The sequence below is a fragment of the Anser anser genome, assembly GCF_964211835.1.
Source record: "Anser anser genome assembly, chromosome: 2".
In the NCBI taxonomy this organism is placed as follows: domain Eukaryota; kingdom Metazoa; phylum Chordata; class Aves; order Anseriformes; family Anatidae; genus Anser; species Anser anser.
In genome coordinates this window covers 159,810,354-159,827,043 of record NC_139721.1, presented here as the reverse complement: position 1 = coordinate 159,827,043, position 16,690 = coordinate 159,810,354, and the positions used below count along the sequence as shown (strand labels likewise).

At 54.5% G+C, this 16,690-nt stretch overlaps 1 protein-coding gene across 2 annotated transcripts; it reads left to right on the top strand.

Annotated features, from left to right (window-relative positions):
* The first annotated feature begins 252 nt into the window (after positions 1 to 252).
* On the top strand, positions 253 to 15,875 carry HHATL (hedgehog acyltransferase like). 2 transcript variants are annotated; one of them, XM_083822967.1, is made up of 12 exons: positions 253 to 2,039; positions 3,159 to 3,305; positions 3,604 to 3,671; positions 4,176 to 4,289; positions 4,434 to 4,628; positions 5,350 to 5,559; positions 8,423 to 8,594; positions 10,037 to 10,181; positions 10,544 to 10,579; positions 11,308 to 11,509; positions 12,772 to 12,913; positions 14,185 to 15,875. In XM_083822967.1, the coding sequence occupies exons 2-12, from the start codon at positions 3,200 to 3,202 to the stop codon at positions 14,304 to 14,306; spliced, it is 1,512 nt and encodes a 503-aa protein (XP_083679093.1). In that variant the 5' UTR covers positions 253 to 2,039; positions 3,159 to 3,199; the 3' UTR covers positions 14,307 to 15,875. The 2 variants fall into 2 exon arrangements, with proteins under 2 accessions (XP_083679093.1, XP_083679094.1); XM_083822968.1 differs by lacking the exon at positions 253 to 2,039 and adding an exon at positions 2,767 to 2,879.
* The last annotated feature ends 815 nt before the right edge of the window (positions 15,876 to 16,690 follow it).

Here is a 16,690-nt window from a genome sequence, read left to right as displayed (position 1 = left end):
CCCTTCCCAGAGCCTCGTGAAAAACTGCCGCACAGCCCGCCACCTATATTGCACTTTTAATCCGGCAAGCTCACAAATTACTCTGGGTAAAAATAATAAAGTGAAATAAAGTGAAATAATAAAGTGAAATAAAGTGAAATAAAGTGAAATAAAATGAAATAAAGTGAAATAAAATGAAATAAAAAGAAAGCAAAATAAAATAAAAATAATAAAATAAAATAAAATAATAAAATAAAATAATAAAATAAAATAAAATAAAATAAAATAAAATAAAATAAAATAAAATAAAATAAAATAAAATAAAATAAAATAAAATAAAATAAATAAAAGTATATCATCAGCCGCAAGCTCTCTGGCTATGAGTACACCGTGTGTCTTGTAGTGGGGAACAGGGAGCCCTGGGGACAGCAGTTCAAGAAGCGTTCGGGCAATGCCCTCAGACATGGTCTGGTTTTCTGGGTGGCCCTTTGGGGACCCAGGAGTTGGACTCGATGATTCTTGGGGGTCCCTCCCAACGTGGATATTCCACGAGGCCATGCTCCCTCCTGCCCTCCGCTGGGATAAAACCCAGGATCCACTCCCAGGAGCCCCCCAGGCCCCCGGCACACCCAAAACCAAGAGCCCACGGGCTCCCAGACCGTTGACCCAGGACCTCTGGGTCCCCCTGGGGACACCCAGCCACATCCAGGCCCTGCAGCACCCTCCTGGCCCTTCACCGGCCTCTCCCCATTGTGTCCAGGTCCCTCCCGTCCTGGGGAGCCCAGAGCTGGGCCCAGCGCTCCAGGCACGGCCCCACCGGTGCTGAGGGGAGAGGAAGGGTCCCCTCCTTGTCCTGCTGGGGACACCCTGACTAATTCAGCCCAGGACACCTCTTCGTGGCACTGCAGGGGCTGCCGATAAACCCGGGGCCCTCCTCAGGCGCGTGGAGCGTGGCAAACGGGGTCTCCGCGCTTATGGACGCCGACCGCTTTAATTACTTCTCCTCTGAGCACCCGGTGAATGATGCTGAGGCCTGAGGAGCCAAATTCCTCAGGGACCGAGCTGTGGCAGAAGGATGAAGGCTGGGGCTCTTTGGGGTCCTCAGTGTCACCCCACGGGGGGGCTTGGCTCTCCCCCGGCACATGGGGAGCCTCCAGCAGGACGAGGAGCCCCTCAGCGAGCGGGGCCCATGCTGGAGTTCCTCTCTCTGGAGCCCACAACACGCCTCGTCTCACCCCAAATCAGACGAGCTGCGGGGTTTTTTTTTACAAAATCCCACCTTCTTTCTCACCCCTGGCCCCACAGGCAGCCCAGGAGATGCTCGGGGATGTCAGCCCCAACGTGAGCTCCCCCAAAACCTCCCAGGGGCTTGGCAGAAGGAGCCCGGCAGGGGACACGGAGCTGGGCCTGACTTGCCCTTGGCCGACCCCAAAATAACAGAGCCCACAACCCAACCCGGCCCCTCAACGCCCCTCGTTTTGGCTGCAGACGCCGAAGAACACCCCAAAGGGAGGTTTCCTAGAGGTGTCACAACCTCCAGAGGAGCCTGGAGCCAATTCAAGCACCGCACGCACCGGGGAGGGATTGCGCCGTTCACCTCCGTGCCTCAGTTTCCCCCCCCCTGCTCGCAGAGACCCGCAGGGGTTTGGGGGGCTCCCCCCCCTCCCCAGGCCCTACAGGGCTGGAAGCGGAGCCCCAAACCTGGCCTGGGTTGGTTTTGGCAGCCAGCACCGGGTCCTCTCCGGCAGCTGCCGTGACAGACAGCTCCTGAACCAGCCCCTCTGCAGCGCTGCTCTAAAATAAAAATACCTCCCGCTGCCGCGCTCCACTCCCGGCCAAACTTCCCCCGGGGGCACACCGGGGGGGGGGGGTCGGAGCCCCCAAATACACCCAACCGGGCTGAGAGATGCTCTAGGGGAAGCCAAGGGCCCCCAAAGCTTTGCCTTGATTTTTTATTTTTTTTTTTCCCCCTCTCCACCTCCCCACTTTTTACCCCTCGTGCCCCCCAAGCCCTCAGGTCGCGGTGCGGGACGCCGGACCCCCCGTCCCCGGGGCTCAAGGTCAGTAATGGGGAGGGACATGGGGTTGGAAGGGGGGGGGAAGGCCAAGCTGGGGAGGGGTCCCCGCTGTGGGAAGGGGGTGAGGATGCTGCGGGCCCATGGGTGCCCCCCCTGAGCACCCTGCTGCAGCGGGGGGGGGGGGGAGAAGCTGCGCTCCGGCTGCAAGAATTGACCTTGTGTCCCCCCCCCCCCCCCGCAAAATACATAAATAAACAAGCGAAGAAAAGCCTTGAAAAGCATGGAAAAGGGATAAAAAAACCACAAAAGCCCTTTAAAGCCGCATCCCCCAGAGGTCCCCCCCCGCTGCGTGGGGACTGCAGAGCGGTGGCAGCTTGGCTTCTCCCCCCCCCCCCCCCCCCCCGACCCCCCCTCTCCAACTGGCCGAAAGCACGACCCCAAATTATCTAGGAGGGTTTGCAGCGCAGATGGGCGAGAAAAAGGGCACCCGGTTGCTTTTTTATTTCTTGAAGCCGGCAGCGGCTTCGCAGGGGATGCTGGCGGGGGGGGTGGGGGGGGTGGCAGCACCCAGGTGGTAGGGACAGGTCCCCCCCCCCCCCCCCCCCAAACCTGCCCCAGCCCCTAAGGCTGATTTCGGCAGCTGCTGACCCTCAGGAGCTGCTGAGCTCTCATGGGAGGGCATTGCCAGTGCCCGGGTTAATTAGCAGTGGCGGGAGTAATTAGCCCAGGGCTTTAGGAGACCCCCCCCCCCGTGCCCCCCAGGAGAGCTCGAGGAAGGGCAAAACCCCGGCAGAAAGCGAGCAGCAGCCAGGGCAGGGGAATGGGAGCACCTCATCGCGGCCCCTCCAGGCGGGCATTTTGTGCCCGATCCTGGGGGAAAACGTGAGAAATTTGGCCTGATGCTGGACGTGCCCGTCCTGGGGGGGAGGTCTGTAGCATCTCTGGACATGGGGAAGAGCCCAAACCCTCGCTCCTTGGGGGGGTTTTGTGGTGCAGCATCCTCGTCCCCTGCACCCGAGCTGCCCCCAGGTGATGCCATTTGCTTCTTCTCCTCTTCCACCAGCCTGCAAGGAAGCCCATGGAGCAGGGACCGGCACCGAGTCAGGGCACCGGAGGGGTGGGAGGGCGGCTTTTAGTCCTTCTCCTTCCCTCCTTTCCCAGGTCTGGATCCCCTGCACCGGCCGGGGCCGTAACCCATCGCCATGGGGGTTAAAACCACGCTCCCCAGCTACGAGCTGGGGTTTTACGCTCTCGCCGTCACCTGTGCCGTGGTGTACAGCGGCAGCGGCATCTTCGAGGCATCCAGAGGTAACGTCCCCCGTTGTGGGGGGTCTCTCGGTACCGACAGTATCGCCACGGGTTTAACTTTCATGCCTAATGGCTTGGGGATCCTTTGCATTGGGGTTTAATATAAGCCGTGTGGAAATGGTTGAGGTTCCCAATTCTCGGCTGTCCGTGGCAATCGGGCACTTTCTGGCGGGGGCTGCTGGTGTTTGAGCCCTGATGGCTCATCCTCGTGGCGAGGAAGGCTCCTTGCCTTGCCGAAAAACCTCTCGCTTCTGTCCCCAGAGCCGTCCCTCTCCCCAGGCCTCTTGTTCTTTTGCAGACAGCGCGAACAGAAAGGCTTTTCGGGATGGCATAAAGCCAGGCTGGCACTACTTCGGCAGGAAGATGGTAAGTGGAGGAATCACAATCATCTAGGTTGGAAGAGACCTCCAAGATCACCGAGTCCAACCTCTGACCTAACACTAACAAGTCCTCCACTAAACCATATCGCTAAGCTCAACATCTAAACGTCTTTTAAAGACCTCCGGGGATGGTGACTCAGCCACTTCCCTGGGCAGCCCATTCCAAGGATCCGGTCATGCCAGCGACGCTGCTGGTGCTGGCCACTGGAAAAGCAGAGCTGCTTTTTCTGCTCCTGACACTTCGGGAAAGCCCGTGTGTGTTTTCTTTTTCTCCCTAAAGAGTGCAGTGGATGGAAATGTTAGCCCTGCGGCACGGATGCCCTGCTTTGTGTGCTCCGAGACGAGCAACGTCTGCATGTCTTTATCACCAAGCCAAAGTGCTTGGGAGCCCTGGGGTGGAATATGGGAAAAGGCTAGGAAATTTTTATGGTTTCCTCTCGAAACGAGTGTTGGGGTGGGGGCAATAAGGCGCCCGGTGCTGCTCCTGCAGGATGCGGCTGATTTCGAGTGGGTGATGTGGTTCACCTCGTTCCGGAACGTCATCATCTTCGCCCTCTCCGGACACGTCCTCTTCGCCAAGATCTGCTCCATGATGGTGCCGCAGGTGAGCCGGGGATTTAAAGCACCGAGGGGCCCTGGGATCCCCCGGGGTTGGGGGCTCGGGGAGAGGCTGCAAGGGTGGCGGGGAGAGAAGGGGATGGAGAATTCACCGGGCTGACGGCTGGTCGGGGCCGCTCTCCGCTCGCAGCACCGGGCCGTGGTGTACATGCTGTACGGGGTCCTGGCCGTGCTGGGCAGCATGGGGCTCGTCTACCTGATGATCGTCCTCTCCCACTGCCTCGTCCTCTACTCGGTCGCGCTGGCCAAGCAGAAGTGGCTCTGCTACGTGGCCGGGCTCTGCTGCCTCGCCTCCTTCAAGCTGGAGCCCTTCAGCTCCTGGCAGGTAGGTGCTGAGCCACCCCTCTGCCTCATTTCCAGCCCGCCCGTGTCCCTCTCCTTGGGTTTAGCCCCAGGGAGGGCTCCCGGGCCGTGCCCAAACCCAAGGGGAGAAGCAGAGCTCAGGACGCCTGGGTCCTCCTTGCTGCTTAGATGACAATTTGTCAGCTGCCCCCAGGTAAGCCATCTTCCTGCCCCCGCCTCAGTTTCCCCTCCTGTAACACCGTGCTTGGGTGGGTTCAGTGACGCCCAGGCCTGCCCCTCAGTCTGCCCAATTGAGGACCTTCTCTCCCTGGTGGGTGGAGAGAAGCCCAGCAAGAACCTTGTAAGGCTCTTCAGTCCCTCTGAAGGACAGCACTGCCCGTCCCTGCCCAGAGCTCACCTCCCAAAATGTGTTCCCACCTCTCCATCCGCCTTCCACTGCCTCTCCTCCTTCTGCGGGGCTCTATGCCCTGGACGAAGTGACATTCCCACCCCAGAACAAAGCCTACGCGGCCCACAGCCACATGGCGAGGACGTGGCCAAGGGGATCTACCACCTCCTGGCTCCTCGGGATGCAGGAGGCAATGGCAATGGGGCCCTGGCTTTCTCCTGCTGGTGGCAGGGGTCACTGCCTGCTGGTGCCGGAGGGTAATTAGAGGTAATTAGAGTGCGGACATCTTCTGCAAGGCAAGGGAGCACAGAAGTGGCACCACGTTCCCGGCGGTAACTCTTCGTTTCTCGTCCAGAGCGGGTTTGTAACGGGAGCTTTTGATCTTCAAGATGTCCTCTTCTACGGAGGCTGCGGCTTCACCATCATGCGCTGCATGAGCTTCGCACTCGAGAGCTCCGAGAGGAAGGAGGGCATCTACTCCATCTTCGACCTCCTCAAGTACAACTTCTACCTCCCCTTCTTCTTCTTCGGGCCCGTCATGACGTTTGACCAGTTTCATGCCCAGGTGAGTGTCCCCAGGGCCAGCCCGGAGGGGGACCTCTCCCTGTGTCCCTTTATTCGGGTTAAATGCCTACAAAACCCCACTCTGCCACAGTGAAGGTGGGAGCCCCTTGTGGTCCCTGGGCATGGTCCAGGAGGCACAACGATGCCGTGATTTTTGGGGAAAGGCAAAAACTGATGGGTTTTTAACCTTTCCTTTGGGATTTTAGCCATTTCTTCCCCCATCAATGCAGGAGGGAGGATATCGCTGCGCAGGAAAGTGCTGTGCTGGGACTGGGGACGGGAGGGCTCAGCTCGTGTCCTTGCTCGCTGGGGACTTGCTCTGATGATGTCTCGGTGTCCGTGTGCCCGTGCTGTCCTGCTCTGCGATGCCAGGAGGCCACGGTGCCCACCTGTGGGACCTCTGCCCGCTGCTGGCTGGGACAGCAAAGGCACACCTCCATCCCCTTGGTTTGCCCAGGGAGCATGAATTTCCAGGGATGGCCTGTCTGTGTGCCTTAAGATGAGGTTATTTCCCTAGAAATCAACGAGGTTGGACAGAAGGCTGTGTTTCGGCAGCCTCAGTCCTGGGGCTTCCTCTGATCCACGTGAAACATCCCGCTGCCCCAAATCTTTGCATGTGTTGCACGCAACCAAGGGGGCTTTCTGAAGGGCAGACCCCAAACAGCAGAACCAGGCGCCTGCTCCTCCAGTCCCTGCATCCTCTTAACACTGAAGATCCCTTGGGTCTTGCAGGATCCATTTCGAAGGGTTAGTGTTTGACCCTGAGGACCACAAGGACTTTCTCCGGATCAGCTCCGGTGTCCCCCATAACGGATGCTCACAGTGCACCGAGCTCCCAGCAGCAGAGACAGCCAGGATCTTCTCCCCAGCCCCCTGGCAGAAGCATTTGGGGCACCCACCACCTCATCCTAAGGCTTTGCCCTTCCAGTTGTGCATTATATGTCGGGCTGACGTCCAGGCTCCCATGGCTCCTGCAGCCCCATTACCCAAGCCCCCTGAAGGGGCCGTAACCCCTGGTGCGCCCTCCCCACCCTATATTACTTTTCCTTCCCCTCTTTCCATCAGTCTTCCCTGAGAATTCGGCAGCCCTGCTTCCTCCTGACAATGCTGCCAGGTGTATAGAAACCGGGATATCAAACTTGTGGTGGGTATCAAATCTGTAGGGTCTGCAGGGCAGGAGCTCTCCTTCACCCCTACAAGGCTTGACTGGGGGGCTCTGTGTTTCTTGCTCCTCCTGCACAGTCCCAAACCAGGATGTTTGTAGCCACTTAATGAGCAATCACGTCCTCTGCTGCGTAAAACCCTGTCCCCAAAGGCACCGGGAACAAGACCCCAGCCCCTTTCTCACCCCCCCCAGGCCCTGTCTTGGCCTGGCCACCACTGCCACCTCCTGGCTAAATGCCCCCCTGCACTGCTGGACCTGCAGCTCGCTGCTGAGGTTAATTCCTAATCCCCCAAAAGCACTTATAGGGGCAGGGGGGATCGAGTCCCTTCCCCAGGCTGGCATTTAGGGCCCAGTTAGGGGCTGCCTTTGGCTCCTTGGCTCCTGCTGCTGCTGAACTGTGGTGGGTCCCTCACCCCTTGCACCCCCATGTGTGGTGGGAACCCACCTGCCCCAGGGCTTGGCCAGTCCCACCCAGGATGGAGAGGCTCTTCCTTAGTGGGGTTAGGAGAACAAATTCACTTCTGGAGGGCTGGAGATACAGGGGACAGAGCCCCAGTCCCAAGGGGACGGTGGCAGAGTGCTGCCACCCCGCACGGACGTGAGGATGGGTGGGAGACCGGAGCCACGCGTCCGCTCCTGGCTTCTCCCCTGATTCAGGGTTTAGCGTCCTCTTCGTCTCCGTAAAGCACTTGGCATACAGCAGACACGAGCAAATCTGGCAAAGGCTTTAATTCTCGGGAATCATCTGGTTTGACGGCAGGGCTGGTGCGGCAGCCTGCAGATTGCTTGGCGAGGGCTCTTACCTCTCGCAGGGCATAAAGGGAAAGTAATAAACATAAGAGGATTTTGAATACAGCAGCAATTTTTCCAGCGATGTGGGGAAGCGAGGCCATCAGTCCGCCCAATGTAATCCTAAAAGCTCGCTCTGGTGGTGTTTGTGTTACAACGTCCAGAGGAATGACAGCTCGGGGAGGCAAAGCCCAGCCCACACTTGCACAGCAGAGAGGAAAACCCCATCGATCCAGTCCCAGCCCACCGGGATGGCCCCTCGAGCAGCTGTCCCTCTCATTTCTACCAGATGTCTGCAGCAGGAGCTCCAGGGACCATCAGCCATCCTCCTCCTCCCCAACGACCCCAAGCAGACACGTCCACCTGTCCCGGGCAGGGCGCTCAGCTGGGACTCCAGCCCTGCTCCCAACCCCTCCGGGGCATGCAGATGTCTTTTCTTGTAGGCTCTGGCATCCTGTGGATGGGGTGGGTAGGAACATTTGCTCGCCCTTAGTGACCCATGCAAGGGCCACCCTTGGGTGGCTTCCTGGGCACGTTTCAAGCCCCAGCTCCCTGGTTGGTATGGTTTTCAGCTCGGATCCCTACGATGCAGCCGGACCTGTCACTGCCATGGTGACAGGAGCAGCCTTTGCCATGAACGTGCTCCCCGAGAGGTGTTCTGCTGTGCTCAGCATCGAGGTGGAGGTGTTGGAGGGATGCTCTGGGTGGGACGTGTCCCCCATCCCTGTGGGTGTGCTGGCCTGAGCTAGTCACTTGGGTCCTCTATCAATGGAGATTTGGGTGGCGCAATCCGCGGTGGGATTCCTAAAGGAGGGCGTTGAGACCCCGTTTGGACCTCAAACGTTTCTCCAGATGGAGGAACCCGCTGCCCATCCTCAGCTCAGCCTCTTCCTGCTTTGCCACCTGGCAGGTGAGCACCCGAGAGCTGAGGCGCAAGGACGACGAGATGAGGAACATCCGGGTCCATGCCCTCCTCCACGTGGGGGCCGTCATCGCTGTGGACATCTTCTTCCACTTCTTCTACATCCTCACCCTCCCTTCGGACCTGAAGTTCATGAACCGCCTCTCGGACTGGTCCCTGGGTGAGTGGCCGTGCAGGGGTTTAAGAGGCTGAGCACCACACCAGTCCTATTGCCTCCGTGTGGGCCGAAAGGGAGCTCAGCACCCCGGAAAATCAGCCCCACAGAGGCACATCTGGTACCTTAGATGCCTTCACAGGTGGCTGCCCTTTCTGGGTCCCAAAGCAGGGTGCTTGTGAGCTGCCAAAATGACCCCGGGGCTGGGGCATGGGCTGTAGCCTTCAGCTACCTAACAGGGCTGTTGGTGGACTGTTCTTGGAGGTGGCACAGAATAAGCACAACACAATGAGCAAGGTGCACCAAGACAAATTATGAGTGCCTCTAAGGATTTTTTTTTTGCACAGAGCAGTCAAACACTGCCCAGATTCTCCCAAAGAGCTGGAGATATCCAACATTTAAATGGACAAGGTCCAGGAAAACCTGATTTCCATTCAAAGCTGGCTGTGCTCTCTCAGGGCTGGATTAGGGACTTCCAGAAGCCAAACTTCTGGGATGGGTAGCGGTAGCACGCTGGCATTCAGCTGACAGCTGGACGGAGGATTTGAGCTGCCCAAACAGATGTCCAGGGGCAGCAGTTGAGATGCCATAGGGTTTGTGACACCCTCACAGAGCTGGCAGGGACTGGAGGAGCCTGATGTCTCTCCAGATTGGCAGCTAGAGGCCAGGGGGAGATCCTAATGCAGTTCAAATGGCACTAGCATTGATTTAGGGTGTCCTAAGAGACCTAGATAACCTGATCAAGGATGTGTTGCACCAGAGGGAGCTGATCAGATCTGCGGGCTCCGTGTACCACATCGGCCAGATCTTTCTTGTCCACTGTGGGAGCTCAGGCATGGCCCACATTGAGGCCCTGTGGCTCTTTTAATCTGTGAGCTGAATCCCACCCAGATGGGGCATTTTAGCTTCTGTTAAATTTGAATTCTTTGCTGTTTGTTCCTGCAGAGATCATTTCACAGTGTCAGATACCTCTCCAGGACACAGATTCTGGCCCTAGCTCTTCCCTAGCATCTGTGTTACATCTACAGCCACAAGGAGCTGGGGTGGGTGTATTTCAAATTAGAAATGTGGATAAAACCCTTAGAGATCAGAGTTGAGAACTGTGTTGAGTTTGTCATAGGTTAAGCCTTACAAGGGAAGATCTTGTGCTGGAAAATGAAAGATCTGTGTGACTTTTTCTGACTATTAAAACCAATAAACACTTTGCTCCCTAATACCCCAAGAAGATGATGTCCTTTGGTTCAAGCTTCTTAAGAAGCTACTTAATTTCAAGAGCTTTGAAGAGCTCTTTGAGCTTTGTTGGTCTCAGAGACCAACAGACTGTCCCCTCAATGGCATGTTTGTTGCAGTAGACTACGATGTCCCACAGGACACGATGTCCCCCAAAGTCCTGAAGATGTCAGGTCCTGTGCTCCTCTTCACCTGTTTGACTCCTCTTTTTGCTCCAGCTGGCCTGGCCTACTCCAATTTGGTGTACGACTGGGTGAAAGCTGCCGTTATGTTTGGGGTCACCAACACCATTGCCAGACTGGACCACTTGGACCCTCCCCAGCCCCCCAAGTGCATCACCATGCTCTACGTCTTTGCAGAAACGTGAGTACCCCGTGGGCATCGCTGAAGAGAGGCGGCGTGTCTGACCTGAACAAAATGTATGTGGGGATGAGGAGGTCTGAGCCGTGCTTCTGAGCAGCTGGCCTCGTCTTGACCAGTCCGTACTGAACCTATATACTAGATCAAGGAGATATTTTTGGGCAGGGAGCAATGGGTAAGGAGGGAGGTGAGCAGGGCCACTCGGCAGTAGGGCCTGTGCAAGGAAGGAGCATGGAGAATGGCTGTGAATGAGTTTCGAGGTGGATCTTGCTGGGGGACCAGGCACCTTTCTCTGGATGACTGCTGGATGGAGAGGTGTCATTGCCCTGTGTGTTTTAACAAGCTTTTTATCATCTGTATTTTAGGCATTTTGACAGAGGGATTAATGACTGGCTATGCAAGTAAGTGTCTAATCAGTGTCTCTAGTCTGGTTTGGGGTCTTCTCTTTCATCACACAGCAATGAAGCATTAAATACCATTCATCCCAAAGCTGAGGTGTCTTCTCTTCTGGGTGAATCCCACTAGGGAATGGAGTCAGATTTGCTCTGTTTATCCCAAAGACCATTGAATTAATCAAAACAAAGTACAACAGCCCCACCCATAACTGGGAATAAGAGAGTTCCCTCCAAGAAAACCTCTCAGTCTGATGGGTTTAGTGTTCCCTCAGAGGAAGAGGAAGGTTCATGTTTCATTGGGCAGAAAGAGGAATTGAGCCCTGGTCTTGCATATCCTGGATAAGAAGGGTGATCTCCGTGTACGTATCCCTCAGCCCTTCAACTCTGTCCAACCATCAGGACAAACCAGCAAACCTGTGCTGAAGGTGGTGGCTGCACTGTGCTGAAACGCTGCGTCCCAGCGAGTTTAAGACATGTATCCCCACATTTTATCAAATTTTACCTGCAGGAATTGGGAAAGGGTGGTATTTTGTCCTTAAGGAGCTATAGTTTTGTGAGGAATGTGAGCCATAAGTAGCTGGACTGCAGTAAAATCATTTTTTTGCTAGAATGCAAACCACTTTAGACTTGCCACTTTAGACTGGCCTGTCTGTGAGGAGCTTGTGGTGGGCAAACAAGGGAGAAGGAATTCTCCTTGACTACAGGGAGCACCGACCACTTTCGTTGGCCATTAGGTACGTGTATGACCACATTGGAGAGAACCACGACAACATCATCAAGGAGCTCATCGCCACCATTGCCACGTTCGCCGTCACCACCCTGTGGTTGGGACCCTGTGAGATCGTTTACATCTGGTCTGTCTTCAACTGTTTTGGCCTCAACTTCGAGCTCTGGGTGCAGAAGTTCTTCCAGTGGGAGCCCTTCGCCAAGCTCGAGGTGAGGAGCTGGGCCACAAGCAGGTACTCCTACAGACTTTATCAACCTTGTGGTCAGGAACACAGTTGTGCAAGGGGAGGACAGTCCTGATGCTCTTTACCCCTTCATTTTATGCCTGGTGCCACCCACCTGGAGCAAATCCCCACCAGTCCCTACGCTGCTTCATGAGAAATTTAGGCTGAGTGTGGAGCTTTGAAAGAGAAAAAAAAAGTTCAAGAGAACCAGGACTGCAGCCCCAACAAGGCGCTGAAGTAGCACAGATGGTTTCAAAATCTGAGGTGTGTCCACAGGGAAATGTTTATACATTTCCATATGGAAAGCATTTGTTCTTCTTGTTCTGCAAAACATTTTGGCATTCTGAGTGCTTTTGATCTGACTTCTGATAAAAGTAAATGTTTAGGTATCAGAATGAATTATTTTCCAACCGCTCCAAAGCTTATTGCCCCATTTTTGTTTGGGATCAAGGTGCCTCGGAGACGTATTTGGAGAAAACTCCATTCTGGAAACAATTCTGTTGTTTATTTGCTTTGCCCAACCCGAAGTCTGGAGGTCCTAAACTGATTGAGTAAAGACCCCATTTGACTCAAAAGTTCGCAGAGCAAGCCTCCTGTTTGCTCTCCTCGTTGAACTTCTAATCAGATTATAGCACTCCCAGGCAGTGAAATCTCCTTCCCTGCGGCACCACAGCTCTCAGCACTAAGTGGCCTGGGGATTCATCACGCTCTTTGAAGATTGTTATAAACCACTTCCCTGCTCCACTCCGAGCAGCTGCTCCTGAGGATTATGTGCCAGTGACAATTTCACTCTGCTGCTGTCACTGGTTTTCAGCTTCTTTTTTTCTTTCCTTTAATTCCTAAGAAACAATTTCTACCGGGAGCTGGGAGTGATTTGCACATAGGGCTAATAATAATCCTGGCGAACAACAGCGTTCATCTGCCTTGTGGAAAAGCTTAACCAGGGAAAAAAAAATGAAGAAAGGAGTACCCAGGCGTTACAATTAGCATGAAGCCATGTATAACATCTCGCCCCTTTTGAGGACAGAGGACCTTGAAATACTGGTCCAGAGTGCCAAATGCTTCTGCGTCCAGCAGCGGAACAGAAGTTTACCTTCTCTTTTTGTTCCTTCAAACCACAGACACTAAGGCTGCTCTAATTTTTGCCTACCCCTCTGAGATCCTGGATGGAGTTGGGCTGGAGTAGGACCAGCAACCCTTCCTTACAGCCCTGTTTCCCCTCACTCTTTGCTCCTCTCCCCTGTATAGGCCAAGATGTCGGCAGCCATGTCTCGGCGGATTAGGGCGGCTTTTGGGGCGGTGAATTTCTGGGCCATCGTCCTCTACAACATCCTGGCCCTCAACAGCCTGGAGTTCGCACTGCTGGTCACCAAGAGACTGCTCCTGACAGGTGAGGTGCCACCGGCCTTCCCCACCAAGGGACCCTTGTCTTTGTGGGGGGACACTAGGAGGGCAGCTAAGGTCTGGAGCTTCCAAGTCCTCTTGTCTCCAAAGTGGTATGGCCACTGACTCGTTATACGTCTGCTCACAGCCTTCTTAATTCTTGTGAAAAATGTACAAGGAATGGTTTTCTGAGCTCCCACCCTTCCCATGAGCTCTCCGGGGTACGAGCTGCCTCCCAGGTGTGTTTTTTCATCTCCTCACACAGCCTGACGCTGTGATTTTGACCCCTTGCAGCAACGCAGAGGTTGCAGTCGGGGACCCCTCCAAGGTAGGCTGAGGGGCCGTGAAATGATCCTTTTGCTGGAGAAAGGGCTTTTCTTCTCCTACGTCATCTCCTTTTGCTTTAGTCCTGCATCAAGCTGAAGGGGAGGGTACAAATCCTTACTCTAGGCTCCTAATGAACAGAATTATCTGGACATTTCTTGCCAGTAGATACTGGCACTATTTTGAAGTCATCTCAAGCAACTCATGGTATAAATAGCCACCTGGAATCCGTGTCCTCCTCCCTCTCAGGGACAGGGCTGGCGTAGGAAATGGATAATGTGACGCTCTGGGCTCGCTGTGCCAGGAGTGCCTGCCCGCTGAGCTAGCTGGCTTTTGCTGGTCGCATTATTCATTTCAGAGGTCCTGTTTTAGCAGGTACAAAGCCTGTGTCTCCCCTCTGCTGTGGATACCGGACTCATTACAAATGCCCTCAGGCCCTGAGAGTGGAAGGAGAGCTCCCAGCTCTTGGTCGCTGATCCAGGTGACAAAAACCCTGGGCACACAATGTGTCTGCGTTAGGTATGAGACAAGGCTGGGGTTGTTCCTTAGCATCATCAGGGCCTAGATCTTCCAGCAGGTCACAATGCTGGACAAGGATGGGTGTGGGCAGGTTGAATGGGCACAAAGCCAGCCACGGAGTCTGAATTTGAGGGGCAGAAGCGGGTTTGGGGGTCAGGGGATGCTCAAAGAAAAGCTCCAGCACATTCCCGCAACATTAACCATGGTCTAGGGTGCCTCGGTGGGTTCAGGCACTTATTCATCTAAAGTCTGCCCCTGGGGGTTGCTCTCCTCTCTCAGTGAAGCTGTAGGGCTGGATCCACAAAGGAAAGTGATGCTGGCCATGAACCTGTGGGACCTCCCAAACCCATCTGAGAGGCAGATGTGCTGGAGAAAAGCTGGCCCCCCTAGGCAAGCAGCCGCACCGAGGTGACCATGTCTCCCTCCACCTTCCAGGTTTCCCCGTCAGCACCTTGTCCATCTGGTTCATCACGTACTGCGGAGTGCAGCTGATCAAAGAGCGGGAACGCATCCTGGCCATCGAGGAGGAGAAGGGTGACAAAGCCAAGGCAGAGTAGAGAGGACACTGGTGGGCTTGTCCCAGAGCAACTCCCCTCTGCCAGGCCAGCCCCTGGCGGGGGCTCTCCAAGCACTCCTGGCATTCAGACTGCTGTAGCTTACCCATCTAGAAGCCACCTGGAAGGCACAGGTCACCCCCATGGTGCAGGGAAGGTTTTCTGTGACACTGTGGGCATTTCAAAGGCTCCCCATGTGTGGCAGACAGCTGAGGTAGGCTCCCAAGACATTTCTTTAAGTACCCATCAATTTCCTGACCCTCTGACGTTATACAAGCCTAGAGATTTCACCCCATGCTTCCCATCACACCTTGCCCACCAGCATTCAGCTCTCCCACGGGACCTGTAGCCCACGTCTCCCAGAAGAAGTTATCCAGGTCCTGCATCTGGAGGTTTTAGGGTGGGCCAGACACAGCTCTGAGAAGGGGATTAGCTGGTGATGAGCCTGCGCTGAGCAGACCATGCTAGGTCACTTCCAGTCCAAGCATCACACATTTCTTTCACTACAACAAACGGTCATCACGCACTGTGAAGTGTTCAGCACCCGTGGCTGTGCATTAAGGACTGTGAAGTGGCTCAGCACGATATATACCCACCGAGAGGCTAATAAATAAACAGCCTTTATAGCAAAGGGGAGGACCAGGAACTGCACACTGAAGAATAATTATCTTCCTGCCCCTGTCAGCGGTGCAGAGTGATGTCTGTTATGATCTAAAATCCCTTCACTCCTAAATGTCTTGAAAAATGATTTAATGCCACCCTCAGGCGTAGTTAATGACAGTGCAGGAGGCATACCTGCTTTGCGTACTGATCACCTGTGGAACGGGCATGCCAAAGAAACGCAGCACCCAACTCACAACCACTCAGTCCCCAGACCCCGACTCAGACCCAAAAAGCTCCTCACCATGGTTGTGAGATCAGTGTGGCCACCACGGCCGTCTCTCTGTGATATACGCCCTGGGACTCAAGCCAAATACCACTCACATTTTTTGCATGCCATGGACAAAGGTTTTAGCTCACATTCCTACCCATGGCTGAGGACAAGAGGACTCTGCAGCCTGTCCGTGCTCATCTCCAGCAGCCAGCCCTTTGCTCAACTGACTTTGGTGCACGCAGCCTAAGCCTGTGTGGCTAAAGGAACACACACATACGTATAACCAAAGGAGAAAGACGCTGAATGAAGGGCAACGATTTGGGGCTGGGTGGTGGAGGGAAAGTGCCTGATAGCCTCCTAGGAGAAGTAGACTTTGGGACACTGCATAGGGAGCGCATTGAATGTGGAACACGGTGCCTTGGGGAAGAGGTGAGTTTATAACTCAAAATAGTTGCAGCTCTCTTGCACTTTACAGTAGCTTTCAGTGGCCTTATGTCTGAATTATGTCAGTGTTTGGTGAGCACAGGATCTGGACCACTTTGCAACCATGGGTTGAGATGCTTGGTGCTGGTGTGTTCTGGCTTCTCTGTGGATGAAACAGGAATGGTTCTTAGCCAGCCTTCAGCTCTGCCAAAGTAATTTATGAAGTTCCTGATAAATGTCATTTATTTATGTAGTAAATAATTGTTGGACATTTATGGTGCCTGCCACTCATCAATGGTATGTTGCTGTGTTGCCAGTGAAACCCTGGGTAATGAGCTACCGTCGGAGCTGGGAGACAGAAGGGTATGTTTGCAAGGCTTCACCTTCTGCCTCCACTTTTGACACATCAGACATTGCTGATATTAACAGACACCCACCTTAACGGCATCACCAAATTGGAGCCAGTGATGTTTGGCTGTAGCTGCATTTGTATTTTGAATCTACTTCCATGTTGGTAAAACATCACTAGTCTACTGCTGTAAAACTGGCATCTGTGTAGCTTTTGGGGCAGAAGCCTTGCTGGTTTTCTTTCTGGGGACCTGGTCCAAAATGCTGGAAGTACAGGGAGATATTGTTCTTGGTGGCATCTCTTGTCACATTCCTAAAACCCCTTCTGTTGCCAGGCACATCCTTTTTAAACAGAGGTCTACTGCTGGACCTTCAGTAGATGTTTCTTAGCCTCCGTCATCTCACATTTACTCTGTACCACCAAAACAGCTATGATGTGATGTGCCTCCTCCCAGGGTAGAGTTCAGTTCTTCTCCGTACGGGTGTCCTCACACAGTTGAAGCCACCCTGAGCTGCAGAGACTAAGGACTCTGTCTCCGTGGGTGTCCCTGGCTGCACGGGAGGAGAAGGAGAGTCACCCAGCTCCTGGTGCTGGAATGACTCACATGGCAAAGCTCAGTGACTCTGCACTGCTCTCCTGACTTGGATAATCTGGGGGAGAAAATAACCCATTCACTAAGGATCTAAATTTACCCAGCAGCTGCATCTAATGGAGCTGTCAGGAGGAGCTAATCTTAGACAC

Bases quoted from the DNA above. Each gene is read 5' to 3' on its own strand.
- HHATL (XM_083822967.1), top strand. From the start codon at position 3,200: ATGGGGGTTAAAACCACGCTCCCCAGCTACGAGCTGGGGTTTTACGCT. The intron at 4,290-4,433 runs GTGAGCCGGGGA...CTCCGCTCGCAG, and splicing joins GCTCCATGATGGTGCCGCAG to CACCGGGCCGTGGTGTACAT. The intron at 10,182-10,543 runs GTGAGTACCCCG...TCTGTATTTTAG, and splicing joins CTCTACGTCTTTGCAGAAAC to GCATTTTGACAGAGGGATTA.